Here is a 20,126-nt window from a genome sequence, read left to right as displayed (position 1 = left end):
GCATGGAGGTCCTGTGACCCAGGCAAGGTAACTCTGTTACTAAGCCAAAGTCTGTCTTTGGGCAAATCACTTCATCTCAATTTTTCGTCTACAGAATGGGGCAATTCTTGCCTTGTTGACCCCATGGAGTTGTAGAGGTGTAAGGACCAAAACTACTAACATCACCATCGTCACCATCACCATCATGAGGAGGAGGAGGGATAGAAGAGGCTTCCTAGATCCTGCTGCCCAAAGGGCCTGTGATGGGCACTCAGGACGAGTGCTTCCAGTGGTCAGCAGCCCAAACCGGCAGGACTGCCCACTCTCCCGCCAGCCCCAGGAGCAGCAGCGCCCTGTGCCCTCGTTCCCACAGCTGGTTCCCACTGGGCACCTCGTCACATGCCCAGGAACTGCCTTTGGATGAGCAATTCTCTCCAACCCGTTCCAACCGACCTGATACAGAGGTGAAGGTGCTTAGTCCTAGTAATCTTAAGAAATCTCAGAGCTTGAGAGTCAGAAGGGACCTTCCAGAACATAGTGTCCACCCCTCCCATTTGTACAAAGGGCAAAGGAGACGAAGGCAGGGAAGGTGACTGGCTTGAGGTCACTCACGGAGGTGGAGGGCAGGGGACAGCTGGTGCTGGAAAGCTGGAGTCTCCGGGTCCAATACAGCTGCTTCTCTTTCCTAGGAAGGTTTTGCCACCACTGACTCTGTTGCCTTTTTTTTTTTTTTTAATTTTATTTATGTATTTATTTTTGCTGTGTTGGGTCTACGTTTCTGTGCGAGGGCTTTCTCTAGTTGCGGTGAGTGGGGGCCACTCTTCATCGCGGTGCGCAGGCCTCTCACTGTTGCGGCCTCTCTTGTTGCAGAGCACAGGCTCCAGACGCGCAGGCTCAGTAGTTGTGACTCACGGGCCCAGCTGCTCCACAGCATGTGGGATCCTCCCGGACCAGGGCTCGAACCCGTGTCCCCTGCGCCGGCAGGCAGACTCTCAACCACTGCGCCACCAGGGAAGCCCTCTGTTGCCTTTTATATCCTTAGTCTTTTCTGCTCCCAAATACCTAATTTGGCCAACTTCCACGAAAGTATTTAGGGCAAAAGGAAAATTCCTCCTCATAACCTTTCCCCAAGCTCTCTGTTCTTTGGGGGTCTTTCATTCTTTGGGGAAGATGTTTACTCAGTGCCTGTTATGCATGTGATCCTAAGCACGACATGGGTTCACAGAGATGAAATGGGATGGCCCAGTCCCCTCTTCATGAAACCTTCAGGGGAGCTCTGGCTCTGGGAAAAGAAAGCCCTTCTTACTCAGTTCCCTTTAGCTATGTGTTCAAGGGGAGACCTCTTTGCCACACCTCTTCATGTCCTGAGTTTTTCCATTCATGCCTGTCTGGCAGCTTCTGCCACCCTGGCTGTGGGCCCAGATGCCGTTGTGAGAGAGAAAAGGCTGGCAGCCTCACTCTTGAAGGGCTGCCACCTAGGAGCTGCGCTGCTTCCTGACCCTCAGGGCTGGCATGATACCTCTTGACTGCTTCATCTCTGAACCCTGTGGTCTCTAAGGGATTCGGTTTGGCCCCCAGCTGAGTAACTGCCCTAATCCAGTCTGCCCCCTGGAGTGACTGCCTCGGTGTCCTCCAGCCTGCCTCTCCGACAGTCGCCATCTTGGTGTAGTTTAGTTGCCTTGAGTCCAGGGCTTTGAGGCCGTGGAAAGAAAAACAATACAGTTCAGTGGAAACTCTGACATGTGAGGGTTGGGAAAACTGGTGTCCAGTGAGAGGCTGGGCTGGAGAGTCTGAAATCCCTTCCAGCTCCAACATTTCTGAAAAGGTATACCTGAAGGCTGACAGCCTGAAATATTAGAGGGTTCTCCTGTGTGTGTCCAGACCTAGGACCAACTCGTCATAGCATTTCAAATGAATGTGGGCACCAAGTTTTGCTTCTGACTCTCCCTACTCTCAGGTGAGGTCCCCTAGTTAGAGAACAAGGTGTAGGGGATGGGGATTCTGTGAGGCCGGTGTACACACACGTGCTCCTGTGAAATGGTGCCGTGGTCTATGGCAAGGGTGCCCAGAAGACGTGGTATTCCTTCCCCTTCTGCTCTAGGTGACACCTTTCCGTGTGCTGAAATACTGATGAATGAACTCCAGGTGGCAAACCTTGGTTCCCAACTCCTAGAGAGCCCACAGGGCACCATGGTTCTACTCTAACGAGCCGTGACCTGCCAATTATTTACTTTTCTGGAGAAACCTCAGCTTGAAAATCCACTTAATTACCATGGGAGATAATCTTTTAAACATAGCCTTACATCCCTGAAAGACTTTTCCTTGTGGGAGCAAGAAAGTGAACGTGGGATTGGATTGTTTATTTTCATTTCCAGGGGAAGGACTATTACCTGGTAGTTAGCAAGAAGCCTGAGCCCTGGAGGGTTTATTTGATAAGTTTGCTCCTCCTCACTGCTAGTTTGTCAGTTATATTGTAATAATTAGTTTGTAATATTGTCATACTTTTCCCCAGCGTAAACACTGCATTTAGCTCCGTGATTCCGGGCTTATAATTACTTGATATTTTCCAAGCTTCCCTATCAGGTTGGGGGTTTTTACTTGCTCTAGATGTGGGTATTCAGAGTCAAGGTCCTCAAGGGTTTCCTATCAGGAAGATCATACCTGTAAATCACCAGCCTCAAAGACCTACCTGGAGTTGGAGACAGACTCCAATTTTTCCAACGGGGGACATCCCAGTGGATTAAATAAATTCTTCCCCACTAGGAGAGGGAAGGGTGGAGGGGCAATATAGGAGTAGTGGAGTGAGAGGTACAAACTATTAGGTCTAAAATAAGCTACAAGGATATATTGTACAACATGGGGAATACATTCCATATTTTAAAATAACTCACTACATTGTACACCTGTAACATATAATATTGTACAGCAACTATACTTCAATTTTTAAAAAGTACCAAAGGAAAGAGAGCCATAGGTTTTAAACTACAACAATAACAAATGTCCTTAGCTTCTAAAAACACAAAAAAATTATAAAATAAAAAAAAAAAATCTTCCCCACTAGAATGTAAGCTTGGGCAGCCCCAAGACCCAGAGCAATTGCTGCTCATAGGAAGCGTTCAATGCACAGATGCTAAGTTGCTGAGAGTCACAAGGTCTTCGCGTGGAATGGACGTGCGTCGGGTCGAAATATGAACAACGGACAGAATACTGCAGAGTCCCTGCCACGGGGCTGCTCTGGTCCCTCTTTCCTCACATCACTTCAGAAGCAAATGGTCTGGAGGCATTTGCATGACCTGGTTCTGCAGGCTGGGGTCTCTGGGCCTTAAGAGTATACCTCTAGGGATTAAGAAAGGAATAGAAAAGGAGTGATTGTATTGCACACAGAATTAGAAGGTGAGGAAAAATCTTTAGTGGAAAACGGATTAAGTCATGGACCTGAATCTCTCCTTCCAGGTCCCGACGGGGAGACGAGCTGGTCCAAGAGCTACCCATTATGTGGGGGCCTGATGCAGTCCCCAATAGACCTGCAGGATGACATCCTCCAGTACAACGCCAGCCTTGTGCCCCTTGGCTTCCAAGGCTACAGTGAGTCTGCCAACCAGCAATTTGTCCTGACCAACAATGGCCATTCAGGTGAGGGAGCGACCTCCGAGACCTGAAGGGGTGTCTGAGCTTTCCTCAGCTCCCTGGCCTCTTCTGTCTGCCGGGGCAGGGGGTAGGGTGGGTTCTACTGAGGCACCCAGGAAGGAGGGCAAAGGGGAGCCTTGAGGGATGCTTGGACCACTCTCTCCAGGGGATGCTGCAGGTCCTGGGCTCGGCTGGTTCTGCCGGGGTGGTATCTCTCAGAAGCGGCACATCTCTTGGGATGGGAGAGGGGACAGGCCTGAGCCTCTTGGCCTATTGGATATGGTGCGGGAGTGAATTCTGGGGCACCGTGAACAACTCAAGGGGCCACACAGTTTACTGGGGGCCTTGCCCAGTCTTTGGAGTCAGACCAACCCGAATTTGAATCGTGGCTTGACTACTTATGAGTCATGAGACTCTGGATGAGAATTTTAAACTCCTTGAGGTTTCATCTGGAAAATGGGCATATTGATGTGTACTGTAAAGACTAGAGGTTATGTACGTTAATATCCAGAATAGAGAAGTGCTTAATAAAGAGCGATTATTATTGTTGTTGTTGTTATATAATTCTACAGCTTGGCAGATACTTCACGACAGGTTCTATCTTCATAGCCAAGTGTGTAATACATGGATATATAAACAAACGTTCATCCATTGGTCTAAATTAGTTCCTGACATCATTTTCCAAGGGGAACCAAGAAGGTGCTTGTGCCACTGGAATAGCTTTAGTGAAAGGGGGACATTCTCAGAGAAAGAGCCCAGGTTTCTGACCTACAGGCTGCATCTCTCTGGTCCCCACCTCGCTGTATCCACTCGCCCCTGTCTAGGCCCCGGGCAGGTGATGCCTACCTGCTCTCAAGCAGTACTCAGCTGGCCAGGGCTCTGAAGACTGCCCCTCCTCTCCCTGCAGTGAAACTGAAACTGCCCAAGGACATGCACATCCAGGGCCTTGGGGCCCGCTACAATGCCTCGCAGCTGCACCTGCACTGGGGGGACGAGAATGAACCTCACGGCTCGGAGCACACTGTGGGCGGGAAGCACTTTGCTGCCGAGGTGAGTGGGGCGGCCCGGCTGGCAGAGGATTCCCGGCGGTGGGTGGTCTGGCACCCTTCCACTTGGCTGGTGTGCAGACAAGATCAGAGCACAAGGGGTGAGGTGGAGGGGGCCGTCTCACTCCACACACCCACCCCAGCCCTGCTGGCAGCACAGGAAGGTACGGCCACTCCGGCCACGCTGCAGCTCACCCCCGGTGTCCCGCTTCCCTTCCTCTCCTGAACTTGCTGAGTTTGTTTCCATGTCTTTTACTGAGTGATGCTGCTCAGAAAGCAGTGAGTGCTCCCAGGGGGGCACAGTGGGACACACATGCCCCTTTTCTAGACATCGCCCTTCTGTTTGCACAGATTAAGATCCCACCAGCTTGTGTGGCTGACATCCCACTGCCATATCATACAAGGCTAAGTGCTCCCCCAGCTTTTCCGTTCTCTTCATATGCTATGCTGCTTGCATAAGTTTTTCCCATCCCATCTTTCCGTTCGGGCATGGGTTGTGCTTGGAGCCTGGGGACCCGGGTCCAGGGTCACTCTTCTATTTGGCCACAAATCAAGGGATGACTGGCATTATAACGCGTAGGGCATTGTGGCCATCAGAGACTCACTGAGGATAGCCTGGGACATCATCACAGTGTTGCGTTACGTTGCCCTGAGGTGCTACCCCAAATGCCAAAGAAAACAGGAAGAGGAGCAGAGCTTCGCTCCTGCACTACAAGTGTTCAGCGGAGGCTGGGGGATTGACCTGCTCCTTTTCAGCGTTCCCGTGGGATTGCACTTGGGGGTGTGGTTCTGAATGTTTAAAGGGCAATAAATACAAAGGGATAAATGCTACTGATTAGCTAACGGAGCCTGTGGTAAACAGTGATGCGACCATTCCCCTCTGTTCTTAAAGGCCGAACTGCTTAATGTCTTAGGCTAATTAGAGGTCGAGTTACAAGAGGTGGAGGAGCTATAATTCTGGCCCAATAGGATGGCCCTACTGGAAGTGCACATATTCCAGACCAGTCCCCTCTCTGAACCTCCAGGACTGCCATTTCTTTCAGCCTAACTGCAATAAGGAGGCTTCTATTTTCCCACGGCGGGTAAAGGAGTTAGGGTGTAGGCTGAGAGGGTTTGGGCATTTAAAAATAGTTACTGAATTTTCTGCTATTAAACCACATCATCAGACCAAGAACCTGGTGAAGATGGACCATAAATGTCAATAACAGAGAAAAAACATCAAGGTGACCCTAAAGTGGCAGATTCTCTATGGAGGGTCCTTGAAAGTGTAGCAGTTCTTCTGGCTTGAGTCTATATAAGAAGACTCTCTTAATCCTCTCAGCAGGGAATTCCCTCCTGTTTGTATTAGTCTTCACCTCCTCTTGATTTCATCTCAACAAGTGAGAAAAGTGCTAAAACAGAACACAAGCTCAAACGTCAGCTGTAAAAAGAAATAAGGATCGCAACTTCCCTGGTGGCGCAGTGGTTAAGAATCTGCCTGCTAATGCAGGGGACACGGGTTCGAGCCCTGGTCTGGGAAGATCCCATATGCCGCGGAGCAGCTAAGCCCGTGAGCCACAACTGCTGAGCCCGTGAGCCACAACTACTGAAGCCCACACGCCTAGAGCCTGTGTTCCACAACAAGAGAAGCCACCACAATGAGAAGCCCGCACACCTCAACGAAGAGTAGCCCCCGCTCGCTACAACTAGAGAAAGCCTGTGCGCAGCAATGAAGACCCAACGCAGCCAAAAATAGACAATAAATAAATAAATTAAGAAATAAGGATCTAGGACCTTCAGGGTTTTAGCCACATAGAGTTCTGCACTATTTCCCAAAGCAATGCCAGGCCAAGATGGTGTGGGGCAGTGTGGAGGCTACATCCTTTGTGGGGGAAAGATGGTAAAGGAGGAGCCCCTAAGAAATCCTTAATACAGGACCATTAAAAAGAAGAAATAACTTGATATAATTTTTTTTTAATTAGAAAGGGCCACTTGAAAAGTGGGGAACATTGAGCTGTATTCATTAAAATATGCTTGAATTCTATTTATAATCACATAAGATGGGAAAAGAGATTAACGAAGAAAAAGGAAAAGGGAGGTAAAATCTCAGTGTGTCATAGTCTCAAGAGGCAAAGAATCAACTAAAATACACATGATCATATATAATACAGTTTTTTGGAGGACAGGTGATACCACCTTTAGGATTAAAAATCAGGTTAAACAAAGTAGGAGGATGACACTCCTGCATGTCTAAGGGGCTTTATCAGAATGAAGTCATGTCTATAAGCTCCTAATGTCCAGAAGGAGAATGTAGAATAGACATAATATATTTAAACTACCCAAAAATTACAGGAATTTTTCTGTGAAGAATGATAAAGATTTCCAACAACATGCTTTACTGTTTAAAGCTTTAATACCTGAAGAAAATATAACATTGATCATAGAAAAATCAATCCAAGGCATGACATAAGGGAGTTTGTGATACAAATATTACCTTAAATATGAGGTATTCAAAGGTGATGGAAAAAACCAGATATGTTCTTAGGCGCCTTGAGTGAGTAAGTGTGAGAAGGGGTTATTTAGAAGTAAGTGAAGATGTGAAGATGCCCAGATAGGGGTTCAACCAAGGAAAGTGTGTTAGGTATCTATTGCTACATAACAAATTACCCTAAAAATTAGCAGTTTAAGACAACAAACATTTATTATCTTGCAGTTTCTGTGGGTAAAAAAATTGGGAGCAACTTAGGGGACTGGCTCTGGTTCAGAGTCTCTCATGAGACTGCTGTCATGGTATTGGCTGGGCTACAGTTATCTGAAAGCTTGACTGGGGCTGAAGGATCTGCTTCCAAAATGGCTCATATGGTGGACAAGTTGATGCTGGCTATTGGCAGGAGGCCTCAGTCCCTTGCTACATGAACCTGTTCATAGAGTTGCTTGGGTGCCCTTATGACATGACAGCTGGCTTTCTCTACAGTGAGTGATCCAAGTGTGAGCAAGGCAAAAGCCACACTGCCTTTTATGATGGGGTCTCAGAAGTCATATATTATCACCTCCACCTTACATGACTTATTAGAAGCAAGACATTTAGTCAATGCCACACCTGAGGGGAGAGGAATTAGGCTCTACTTTCTGAAGAACGAGTCAAAGAATTTGTGGATGTATTTTAACACATCACATAAGGTAAGAGAGAACAGACAAAGAGCAGAGCTGCCTTGCTGGTAGACCTAAGACAAACTTCATTTCCTGGATAAAGCTGATGACAAGTAATACAAACTATTCCCCTTTTGCCAACTGCCAAGAGGTCCAGCTATAACCCTTTAGAACGGGCTAGAGCAGCCTCTGGCAGGAAACGAGGGATTATCTGAGATTTTTAGGAACACTTTCACTCTACAAATATCTATCCACCTGTTTCCTGAAGGCTGGAATTTCCTGAGGCAAAAGCCACATCTGGAGAGAAGAGACAACAAAGAAAATGACAATTGAAACAAACACCAATGCAGCTGAAAATGGAAATATTTACTAACCAATTGGTGGGGAGTCTCAGATCACAGACTTAACCTTGTCATGTAGGGGGAGGATGACAGATTCCAAGAGAATCAGGAGAAAGGACTGTGAAATAAAATGGAGTCACTTACGTCAAGGGGTTTTAAAATGGAGCTGGGAGGCCATTAAGGAGGTGAACCTTACGCGCGTCCTCACCAGCGGGAACCATGAACTTCTGAACTGGGCCAAACCACCAATACTCCATGGACTCTGCAAGAACACCTGCAACTTGTCACATTAACGAACTTTTCCCTCCCTCTAGTAACAGCCCTAGTATTCAACCATGTTTAGCCAAGACTAGCTTCTGCCTCCAACTTGAAAATTACAAAATTCTTTGTAATGCAAACCTCCCTTCTTTGCCTTTAAAAGCCCCTTTTACTCCCTAGCAGGACACTGTTTGGGAAGCTACCCAAATCTGTGTGCCCCAAATCACATTCTTTGACCCAAATAAACATTTTTTTTGCTTAAGAAAAAAAAAATCAGGTTAGACATTGACAGAGCTTGTCATAATAATGTCTTAATGCTTACCTAGACTGTTTCTTTTTAATTTTTTAAGACTTTTTTTTTTTTAGAGCATTTTAGGTTCACAGCAAAATGCAGAGGAAGATACAGAGATTTCTCATATACTCCTTGCCCTCACACGTGCATAGCCTCCCTCATTATCAACATCACTCATCAGAGTTTACCTAGACTTTTTTTTTTTTTTTGCGCTATGCGGGCCTCTCACTGTTGTGGCCTCTCCTGTTGCGAAGCACAGGCTCCAGTTGCGCAGGCTCAGCAGCCATGGCTCACGGGCCCAGCCGCTCCATGGTATGTGGGATCTTCCCGGACTGGGGCACGAACCCGTGTCCCCTGCAACGGCAGGCGGACTCTCAACCACTGCACCACCAGGGAAGCCCTACCTAGACCTTTTAAACCCAACATTTCTCAAAAACTTCTCTTTTCCTCACTTTAATAATGATAAGTAACTTCTGCTTTGAAAAAAAATGAGTTTAGAATGGTATTTTGGGGTCTACATTCATGGAGTAGCATTTTTGTTTCATGGTCTCTTAAAATACAGTTGATAAAACCTGTATAAAAGTCATGTTGTGACTGTCTCCACCTGAGAGATAAATGCATGTCCTGCTCTGGGTGCAAGTATGATTAAGGTACAGTTGGAGGTTTACTGCCCCGGCCCCCAGATCAAATGCAGAGTGGCCGGGCTTAGGCTGGGCAAGCCACATGGGACCATTTTGCCCTAGGCTCCAGAATAAGTAGGAAGAATCAGAAGGGAGAAGTGCTCCAAAGTATCCAAGCTTTCTCACAGCTAGTATAAAAGCCAATGTGTTCATTCATTCATTCAATATCTACTGTGTACCTGGTACTTTTCAAGCACCATATCAGACCCTGGGATACCATGAGTGAACAAGATGGACAGACTGGCCTGGTGGAGTTTGCAGTCTAGAGGACTGAGAGAAAAGGGAACACTGGGGTGGCCATGAGGCAAGGGTCTGGGAGGCCGAATCTAGCTAGGGATGGGGGTGGTCTGTCCCTCCCATTGGATTCTAGTCTCCTGCAAAAGTGAAAGCTTCCCATGGGTCCCTATCCCCTGATGGATAGCAACTCATCTCCCCTCTCCCACTGCAGCTGCATATGGTCTTTTATAACTCGGACCTGTACCCCAATGCCAGCATCGCCAGTGACAAGCCAGAAGGCCTCGCGGTCCTAGCTGTTCTCATAGAGGTAAGAGATGTTGAGAGGCATTTTACATGAAATCTGATGTCAGGATGACATCAGACTTGGCATTTGGTTCCTTGCACACCCGTCTGTTCCGTTTCGGCTGTGTCTTGACTCTAGAGCAGGGGCTATTTCCCCACAGGGTTCCTGCTCTCTTGGCCTGGAGGCAGCCCTTTCTGTGGCTGGACAGCAGGAATGGGCATGTCCTAGGTGACACTGGAAAGATGAGTCCTAGTCTCCAGCCCTATTGCATAATCAAGGAATTGCCAAGTTGGACAGGGCCTGTCGGGGGTGGGGGAATCATTCACTGCTGCCCCATCACATGCCTGATACAATTTCCAGCATCCAAGCTCCATCCTTTATAGGAACCCCAGCATAAGTTCTTTCCTTAATCCCAGAACATGGGAACACCTCCTGATTTGCTTGCATTTTCCCCCCTAAGGAGATAGCACGTATGTCGTTTCTCAACATACTTACTTGCCTGACTTGGCTTGCATGAACTCAAGCTCCCTTAAGTTCTGGTTAGAGAACATGCTATTTGTGGCCTTTAAGCTCACAGCCAGATAATCAGGAGCACAAGCTCTACCTGTTGCTCTGGGACACCCCAGCCCCAGTGCCTTGAGCTGGAAATAGGATGTCCTGAGATGCAAGAGGGCAGGACCATTCCGCCAACCCCCTAACAACCTAGTGATGCATCATAACTGTCCTAGTAAAGTGCATCCTTCGGGGAGGATCTCAGCAGTGGTGATTACACACCCTCAGCAGAGCCCTTCCATTCACAATTGTCAAGCCAAGCTCAGCCTATTGAATTCTGTCCCTGTTCAACCTGCCCCATCTCTGTTGCAGGTGGGCTCCTTCAATCCATCATATGAGAAGATCTTCAGTCACCTTAAAGATGTAAAGTACAAAGGTGAGAGGTCCTTGGAGGCGTATTCACCCTCTGTTGGAGAAGAGTGTATTCACCCTTGTGTGATCTGAAGAAGAACCCATGCAGGGGGCCGGGTACTGTCTGTGACCAAGTCCTAGGATCAGATGGCTCAGAATGGGGCTAGTTCACCTTCCTAGTCTGTCATATGCTCAGCTGCACCTCTGCCTTGGGGAGCAAGGTGACATCATCCCCCAACATGTCTCTCCAGGCCAAGAAGTGTCCATTCCGGGTTTCAGCATTGAAGAGCTGCTGCCAAAGAGGCCTGAGGAGTACTACCGCTACCGAGGGTCCCTGACCACACCTCCTTGCTACCCGACCGTGCTCTGGACGGTTTTCCGGAACCCTGTGGAAATTTCCCAGCAGCAGGTAACTGTCGTGCTCTTTCTTGTCAGAGAGCACGTGGTACCTCGGACGCTACCACCACCCATATCATAATCAACGACTTGATTTCCTCACTGAGAGTTTCACTGGCAGCTATTCAAAACCTCTCCAAATATCACAGGGGCTTGGAAGCACTTCAGAAATTACAGGCTGAGCTTCAAAAGTGGAGCTATCAAGTCAAGTGGGGAAAATGAATCTGTCTCCACAGTTCTTTAAATAAGAGCTGTTAAGCTGCGTTTCCTAATATATCCCTCAGCGGATAGTGTCTACCTCCCAGGCAGGAAAGAGCATGGCTCCTTTACAGGGGCAGAATAAAGACAGGATCAGGTTAGACTGTTTAACAAAGCCGAGGGGATGGGGATTACAGCAATGAGGATCTCTGCCCTCAAGAAGTTCACAGGCTAGTGTAAAACTGGGGGACGGAGTCCTTGGGAATCATCTCTAACCCTCTCATTTCTTAGGTGATGAAAGCAAGGGTTAGAGAGTTGAGGAAACTTGGGGATCACCAGCTGGTTAGTGACAGAGCTAAGACCCAAAGATAAGAGCTGAGTTCCAGGTCACTGCCGGTGTCTCTACCCTGCAGCTGAGTTTCATCAGTCGGAAGTATGGCTGCCCAGGAGACGGGGCCAGGGGGCCGCTGCACACTGGCTCACGGCCCCCACCCGCTTCATGAGCCAGCACAGCTCTCACTGCTGCTCCTTCCTTTCTACTATGAGCTATTGATCTGAGTAACCTCGATAAATGGCAGCAAGTAGGCTGACAGGAATAAAGACGTGATGAATCAAGAGATAAAATGCTCAGAAAGGCAGTAATATGTCCTAACCCAGAAACTGCCTTAGAAACAGTTACATGATCTATATGGGTGTATGAAAATACCATGGAACTAGAAGTCCGATGACCTGTGAGCCTCTTGCCTCCCTCTTTTGGTTCCTCTTGATGGGACCATCAGACTAAGGCCCAGGCCCCTCTGATTCAGAGCTGGGTCCTGAATGAGGCTCAGGAGAGGAATGCAGTCTCCGTGGGAGGCTGAGGAACCCCTCACCACCCCAGGTTTCCCTCCCTGCAGGGCAGATTTCAGGCTCAATCAGGATCTGACAGCACGAACCCTTCCGGCAGCCCCGGGAGGTGGGAAGACAGTGGGAAGACACACGGGCTCGCCGAGCCCCATCACTCAGACACGCGCAGGGGAGGGGCAGCTTCTGGCTTCCCCACTGCTTTCTCAAGGGTCTCCCGCCAGGCCTCGGAGGTGAGATCTGGTGGTCCTTTCCCTCGAGGTCAGGCAAGGGGGCGTCACTCTGCCCGTGGGGGGTGTTTCTGCTCTTCCCCCGCAGCTGACGAATTTGGAGACAGCCCTGTACTGCACACGGGTGGAGGACCCGTCCCCTAGAGAGATGATCAACAACTTCCGGCAGGTCCAGAAATTTGATGAGAGGCTGGTGTACGTCTCCTTCCGACGTGAAGGTGAGGAGATGCAGTGTGTGGCAAGTGCGGAGCCGAGATGTCTGTTTTGTGTGAAATCGGGTGCCCTGCTCTTGGGCACTGTCACTGATACCCTTAGGAGATGAGTTAAGAGCACCCTGGCTGCCAAGGGAACCAGATGCGTGAGGAGCTACCGTGTGTGGGTTTACTGAGGTCTCCCTCCGCCGACCCTGACTTCCCTGAGCCTTGGTAGAAAAGCGCGAGCCAGGCCCTCCAGGCGCGTGGACCACAACAATCATTAAGTCTGGGAGTCTCCCACAGATGGGGAAGAGAGGATGTTCTGGGGGCCTCTCTGCCCTGAAGAACTACCTACCCCTTCTCCTAAGATACATGATAGGGCCCTTTTCATGAGATCAAACCTTCTAACTTCTTACAGGCTTTCTCAGCATCAAGGCCCATCTTTGGCCTTGCCAGGTGATTCCTGGCACCACCAAGGTCCAGGGATGCTCCTTTGTAAGGTTTTAGAAAATGGGCATAACCCACATCCGAGCCACAAGCAGCTCATGGTCTACTGTAGCAGGGCCCGTTAGACAAGAAAGTATCTTCAGAACTGCCTTTTGTCTCATCTCCTTGAAGCTTGCACAGGCATCCGAGATCTATACGGAATGAAGCTTAATAGTTCGGTTTCTTCCTGAGCTATGGAAGCTCAGTTCTTCCTTTTAAATCCATAACCATAACCCCCCAGATGGACAGTTAACATCTTGACTCGCACGGTATCTACATCAAGACAGCTGAAAGCTGGGGGCCCGGGGAAAGGGGTGAGGGGCCCACACTCTTCAAATCACTAAGTTCACTTTCTCACATCGCTTGTGGCCAAGCTGGGCCAAGGGTTCATATTTAAGGATGACCATTAACCCACTTGTCAGAGAATTAGCTCTCCTCGTCTCACATGGGGCACCTTGTTCTGTTGTTGTTCCTTTCATAGTGTGTGAGATTGTAACTGTCACCTGCTAAGCTTAGTGGACCACAGGAAGATTGAATTTCAAGGCCCTTGCCAGAAAGCTTTAGAAACATGCCCTTCTGCACTGACCCACACATATGGTCAGAATTACGTCCTTCTCTGTCAGTTACTTAATCAAGAACTGTCCAAGAATTTATCTTTTGTATTCTCCTCTCCAGATGTCACTAGTTAAGGTCATCTCCCTCTTTTCACCAGTTTCTTGGTCTGCAAACTGAATCTATAAACAATGGCCCCTCCTAAAAATTGAGGATGTACATGATGGTAACTATACCAACTCCTTTTCCAGGAAATACCTCAAATGCATAGAATTATCCCCTGGTGTTCTATTCTGGATATAACATTCTCTTTTCCTATTTTTCTAAATGAAGTATATAGTAGTCAAGGGTTAAACGGAAATACTTCAACTCTTAAATAAAATAAAACTCCTCCTGGAGATAAGGGACTCTGCCCACATAGACCAGGTAGAATTTTCCTTGTGATTCAAGGATAATAGTCAGCTCTGTTCTCTGTGCTAAGTCTCTACAAGTCACCAGGGATGGTGTGACAGATACTCCCCAACAGTCAGCAGACCCAGGTTCAAGGCCTCACCTTGTTTCCTCCTGGCTATATGACGCAGGCAAATCATGTCCCTCCTTTGGCCTTGGTTTCCTCAGCCATAAAATGATGGGTTGGACTAGGTGAGTTAACGTCCTTTCGGTGCTAACATGTTCTGATTCTAAGTGGACACTAACAACTGTCCATCCTGACTTTACGTTGCAGGGACAGTGTGTGAGGGCAGTTACAGAGGAGCAGAAGAAAGCATGCAGGAACTTGACATCCAAAAGTAACCCCCACGTGTACAATGAACTGTAGCCTCGGGGATAATTAGCCATCTTCTTAGACCAGTTCAGGTCTAAGCTGGCACCTGTAGAGCAGGCAGTGCAGTCAGGCTGGTAACAGAGCGCTTCAGCAGACCCTCCCAGTCTGGCTGGGGGAGCTTGAGGGGCCTCTAAGCAGAAGCCCCCCAGACCGGCTCCAGCTCAGGACGTGGAGATCACAGCCCTAATGCAGCTTTGCCGCTGCCCCTCCAGCATGGCTTACCCAGAGCTGCTGCTTGCAAAGGCTGGGCTGGGCTTTCTCCCTCGAGTAAGAATCTGTGGCAGTCTAAGGCAAACCTGTTCATTTGAAGGCTGATTATAGAAACTTGGCCAGAATTCTCCCTTTCCCCTCATTTCCCAAAGACTCGGGCAGCAAATGGGGCTGTCCCCTAAGAAACAAGGATGAGGCAGCCCCAAAGGAGTGAAGCCCCAAACCTCATCCCCCCAGGGGCGCCTGCAATTCACAAGGGCCTTCTCACACCAACGTGGCGCGGGTCTCAGACTGTAACATGTCCTTTCAGATGGATGGGGTAAGCTTGTTTGTCAGTGGGAGCCTTGAGCAATTTGGACTCAACTGTTTGCAGGCTCTTCCACTGAGGCATGTCTGTAATTAGGGGCTGGTTTAATTCAGGGTCTTCTCTGAAAGTTAACAGGAACTATGGGGCTGGAAAATGAAAACTCTGGAGTTTTCTGCCAGGAAAAAAGTAATGTTAAGGAAATCCTTTATGAAGGAAAGTGCACGGACCTTGAGAGGGGGATCTGAGGTTTAACTAAATTGGAACAACTGGGACTGAATCACTTAACTGGAAGCTGTATTTTCTTCAACTGTGCCAGAAAAGGAACACAGAGCTTGGTTTCTGTCCTTAAGAGGTGGAGAGTCTATGACGGCCCTAGGGCAGGGTTTCTCAGCCTTGGCATCAGCACGTCAATACTGACATGTGGGGCTGGATAATTCTCACTGTGAGGGCTGCCCTTTGCACTGCAGGATGTTTAGCAGTGTCCTTGAACTCTACCCTCTAGATGCCAGCAGCATCCCCCCCTTGTGACAGCCAAAACATCTCTAGACATTGTCAAGTGTCTCTGGGGGATGAGAGGCAAAGTTGCCCCTGATTGAGAACCGCTGCCCTACTGATTGTACAATGACTCTCCTAGGCCCAGAACTTTTTTTTCCCACTCCTATGACAGGATTTTAGCGTTTTATATCACATGCCCTGGTCTTTATTCTATTCTATCCCTGTTTCCCATCTTCCTTTAGGATTTGAGTAGGTACTCTTCTTGTATAATTGGGTAGGGCCAAGGCTAAGAGAAGCAGACGAGAGAGAACTATTCACCCTTCAAGGAAGCATACCAATTCCTTCACCAGGGGTCCAGGTGCCTCTGAGGTAGCGATTTTCTTCAGAATCCCCTCATCATTCTGTTCCTTCCCTTTCGTATGATTTTTTTTTCCTCTCATGTATGTTGTTTCTTGTTGCCTTTGGTTAAAATGCCCTGTCCTTGTGGAGAGATGAAAGTCACGCCAGGCACTTTTTTTCAGCTCTTAAAAAGTGCCTCTTCCAAGTGGCACAAATGGAAGTCTTGAGCTGAAGAGAGGAAACAAGACTCACGTCCTCCAGGTGGGGTCTTGGAGAGGAGGAACACATCCTGGGAGCAGTCCAGATCTCGTAAGAGTCAGCTGCCCAATGTGAGGAAGGAGAAAGACAGTAGAGGCACATCTATATAGTTCAGGGGCCCGATTCTCGGTTCCCCAAAGTTGACCTCTTCCCAGCCAAAGACACCCACACTGGGTCCAGATGAAAAAGGGTAATAAAGCCAGACCAATAAAACCCAAATGCCAATGTTATCAAGTTCTATTTTCAACATGTCAGGGCAAGGAAAACTTGAAGGCCAAGAGGAAGCCCAGAAGTTTCTATAATCGTGTCTTCAGTGCGCTTGCTCTGAGCGAGTGCACGTCACATGCCTCAGAGCCTGGAGCCAGCTGAGGCGACACTTAGACAAGGACGCAGGGCAGTCGAGGGGTAGGGCTTTCCCCCTCAGCAGAGCTGTGGAGTAGCCTGATTAGAATTGCTTGACCCTGAGGGACCTGGGTAGTTTCATAAAATGTTTAAAAAAGAGAGAGAAAAAACCTTACAAAGCTAAGATGGCTAATTATCTAATTCTTTGAGACTAGAATGTATGCTTTGTGGTTATTGACCTTGTCAACTTTCTAAAAGTCCCTATTTATAAATAAACTCTATTAGATGGAAACAGATTAATTCTTCCAAAGGGTCCAAGTGAAAGACCAGAGGAGTTCCCCTTAAAATCGCCTACCCCGGATACAGGGTCTGAATAGTCAGGAATGATCGTCAAATGTGCTAAGAAGTGGAGTCCTAGTCACACCTAATGCAGTTCAACATACCGCGTGTTACTGAGCACGTCCCACGTTAGCCACTGCGGGGAACAGAAAAGCCCACCAGGGATGTTCTCTTGCTCCCAGCAATAAGCCTCTGGGCTAGACAGCGGGAGAAGGGGCCAGGCGGAAAGCTGATCCTTCCAGCCTGTCTCCCCTGCTCCCATCCTGCCCTGCGGGGCCTCCTTCGACATGGCAGGTGCTTTCATGTGTGCATGCTACTGACTTTTGCACACAGGAGTCCCTTTGTCTGGGATGCCCCTCACCTCTTCCACCAGGAAAAATTTTCAAGACCCAACTCCAACCATATCCTGCCAAAGTCTTCCCCATGCCCCCGAGGGTGACTTACAGTCTCCTGCTTCAGTGCAGCTGACCTTGTTCATCCGTGTTATAGTTTTTAGCACACCACAGGGTAATTATGTATTACCACGCAGAAAAAAAAAAAAAGAAAAAAACATGCCTCTATTACCCACACAGCACGAGCCCCTTAAAGCAGGGGCTGTGGGCGTCTTACTAGCCTTTTGTGCCTGGCACCGTGCCCGGCGCTCATTACAAGTCTGAAGGAATGGAGCCGACCCGTCTCCCTTCCTCACTCCCCACCAGTGTCTTCTCTGCAGAACCATCTAAACAGAAGCCTGACTGGTTGTCAAGTTTTAGTTTTATGAAGTTTTATTTTGCTTTGTTATCAATTTGCCAACAGCATTTAAATCAATCTATTTGTTGAGGAAAACGTAAAGATCAGAACATAGCTGTCAAGTGTTAAAGGTCTGGGATGGGATGGGGGTGCTGAGGGATGCCGTCAGGCCTTCTGTCATCTGGCCTGACAGGGGTAAGAGCCCCGGTCCCACCACCTGTCATTCCTGCAGCACAAACAGCCTGACCCCCAAAGGGAACTGAGAGCATGAAGCACCAGGGCTGCATAATAACCCTCGCCCACCGTCCCAGGGTTTAGGCCCCCTCAGAGCAGCACGGCTCTCTCTTCTGGGACTGCATGCCTGCTATCGGGAAGGCAAAGCCCTCAGGCCCTAGCACGGTCATAGAAAACCAGTTCCCACATGTAATCTGGCGGCATCTTTTGGGCAGACTTATTTGTAGAAATTATTTCTTCAACAGGGTTCCACAGTGTTAAGAAAAACTCCAGTAAAATATGTCCTCTTAAGATAGTTACGCTCTGTGGTTACGGAGGGCATCTTCCTTGCTTTTCTTACCAAAGCATCATCCAAAGAGAGGACCAGCATTTCAGTTACTTGAATCTATGACTTGTATTAAGCATAATAACAAGAGTTTTACCATCTGAAACTGGATTTTACATATTTAAACTCTCAGATCCCTGCTAAACCAAAACTCTCCCTGCCTCTTTTATAAGACTGGAGGCTGCTAAAGACATACACCTATATGTATAGGTATCTAATCACTGTGCAACATGTCACTTACTAAAACAGTCCATACTTTAAAATAATACACTGAAAGGAAAAGGATTGTATTCCTTTTTTTCAAAACTCTGTTTGAATAAACAGAACTGCAAATCGACCTAGAAAATGCTAGACTTCTTTCAGGAACTGCAAGCTGTGTAAATAAGGTGCTTGTTCCTCCCGCTGGACTTTTCTGTGTGCGCACCTGAGGCTTCAGAAGACCTCAGACACAGTTAACCAGCATCCTCGTGTCCAGCAAGACGCCTGTGGAAGACGCAGCACCTGAGCCAGCCAGACAGGTAGCAGTGCCCCGTGGCGAGCAGCCTGCTCATCTTCTCGGGGGCCTGTACCTTCCCGGGTGAGGCATGTGGTACTGGAGTTCTTCTCTATCTGTGTGATTTCCTTCTGTGTGTCGTACTGCCCTTCTTCTGCTGACCCTGACTTGCACCGGAGCCTTGTATGGAGAGCAGGCAGCTCTCCCACGTCTGTGTGGCACGTGCCCTCGTACCTGCCAGCTCAGGGGCCCCTTCATTGCGTTCTCACCCCGTGCCTCTCATGGGCCGTCTCTGTCAACCAGCCTGTCTCGTTTCTCCTGTCTGGCCTGCTGTGCTTCAGTGGGAACTCCCTGTCTCATCTGCAATTCAGAAACCATTTCTGTGTTTAATCTGCAAGTGAATCTTTGCCCCTCCCTGCACCATCTTTCGATGCCTGTTCTCTGCAACAGCCCAGAGGCACTGTGGGGATGCAGGCTTCGGCTTCTCTCTCTGGGCACTAGTTCTCTAGTCGCCCCAACAGGTCTCCTGCTGCCTTTTGTGACCTCCCCTCTCCCTTTAGTTAGCAGATGCTCTGGCATCTGCCTCCAGCGGGACCCAAGCCCTGCGCTTTATCCAGCTCGGCAGAGGACCTCTGCTCCTTGATGCTTGGCGCTGTCTCACCTGGCAGGAGATAGCATCCCAACGTCATCTTCCTGCCCTGGGGTCCTGGCGGGTAGAATTCCCACGAGGCGCCGCCCTCGCTGCCATTCCTCTTCCCAAGGGGCTTATGCTCTTCGCTTGCTCAGTCAAGCTGCTTTGTTTTTTGCTGCATCAAACACTGGTCTGTAAAGCATCTGTCCCAGTCTCTGGGGACTTCCTTGTCTTCATACCTGCTTGGTCTTGTTTCATTGTTTCCAAGGAGAGGCAACTTAGGCCCTAAGAAGTCGTCATCCAGGAGCAAGGAACCCACGTTAGAGCCCTGGATTAAATTAGGCTGTTGTTTATAGGGCCTGATACAGCCAAGGACACTGCTCAGTGACACAGGAAAGCCAGACTCTCCCTCCAGATCGGCCACCCAGCTGCGCCACGTGCACACGAGAAAAGTCTCGTGCCTGCGGCCTTGCTTCCAAGCCTTCACTCGCTCCCTAAGCCCATGGCCTGAGGGCACCTCCTCCAGCCCCAGAGCGGGGCTGTCAGTTGTCTGGGGGCCTGTGTGGCTCTCAGGATGTTTGAGGTGACTGTGAAAGCGACGACTTTAGAAGCTTAGCCAAGTGGTTAGGCTTACTAGTAACAGTCTTATGTGGCAAGAACTAGTTTAGTACCACAAGCATCTGGAGCTTTAGGAACAAAAAAAAAGTTTATTTCATCAAAAAAGCTTGGAAAAGAAATCACGACTAGTTGGGTTTTTCTTCAGTGGTTGTTGTTTTTAAGATCCTAGAGGCCTTGGTTACCTCTAGGTACCTTAAAAAACAAAACAAAACAAAATAAATTATAGTATGCAGAGGCCACAGGCCATGCAGGGAACAGAACATGTGCTGTACAAACACTTGATGCTTTTCCCAGGCGGAGACTCACGTC

At 48.6% G+C, this 20,126-nt stretch overlaps 2 protein-coding genes across 9 annotated transcripts in view; one reads left to right on the top strand and one right to left on the bottom strand.

Moving 5' to 3' along the window:
- APH1B (aph-1 homolog B, gamma-secretase subunit) overlaps window positions 1–20,126 on the bottom strand; it is a 120,957-nt gene that overhangs the window by 39,529 nt on the left and 61,302 nt on the right. Inside the window, exon 8 of one of the 5 annotated variants that reach the window (XM_073801128.1) lies at window positions 2,763–3,315. The exons of the other annotated variants lie outside the window; for them this stretch is intronic. The gene's annotated coding sequence lies outside the window, so the exon portion shown is untranslated. Of the gene's footprint in view, window positions 1–2,762; window positions 3,316–20,126 lie in introns of those variants that run through there. 5 annotated transcript variants of the gene reach the window in all.
- Window positions 1–20,126, top strand: part of CA12 (carbonic anhydrase 12) — a 62,958-nt gene that overhangs the window by 36,917 nt on the left and 5,915 nt on the right. For all 4 annotated transcript variants that reach the window (XM_019947871.2, XM_019947861.2, XM_019947852.2 and 1 more), the window contains exons 3-8: window positions 3,433–3,612; window positions 4,514–4,656; window positions 9,801–9,896; window positions 10,737–10,800; window positions 11,027–11,184; window positions 12,531–12,660. In XM_019947871.2, the coding sequence (XP_019803430.1) occupies window positions 3,433–3,612; window positions 4,514–4,656; window positions 9,801–9,896; window positions 10,737–10,800; window positions 11,027–11,184; window positions 12,531–12,660 (771 nt within the window). The remainder of the gene's footprint in view (window positions 1–3,432; window positions 3,613–4,513; window positions 4,657–9,800; window positions 9,897–10,736; window positions 10,801–11,026; window positions 11,185–12,530; window positions 12,661–20,126) is intronic.

The sequence above is a fragment of the Tursiops truncatus genome, chromosome 2 (genome assembly GCF_011762595.2).
Source record: "Tursiops truncatus isolate mTurTru1 chromosome 2, mTurTru1.mat.Y, whole genome shotgun sequence".
NCBI classification, from domain to species: Eukaryota; Metazoa; Chordata; class Mammalia; order Artiodactyla; family Delphinidae; genus Tursiops; species Tursiops truncatus.
Note: the sequence above shows the minus strand (reverse complement) of the source record. Positions and strands in the feature narration are given on the sequence as shown.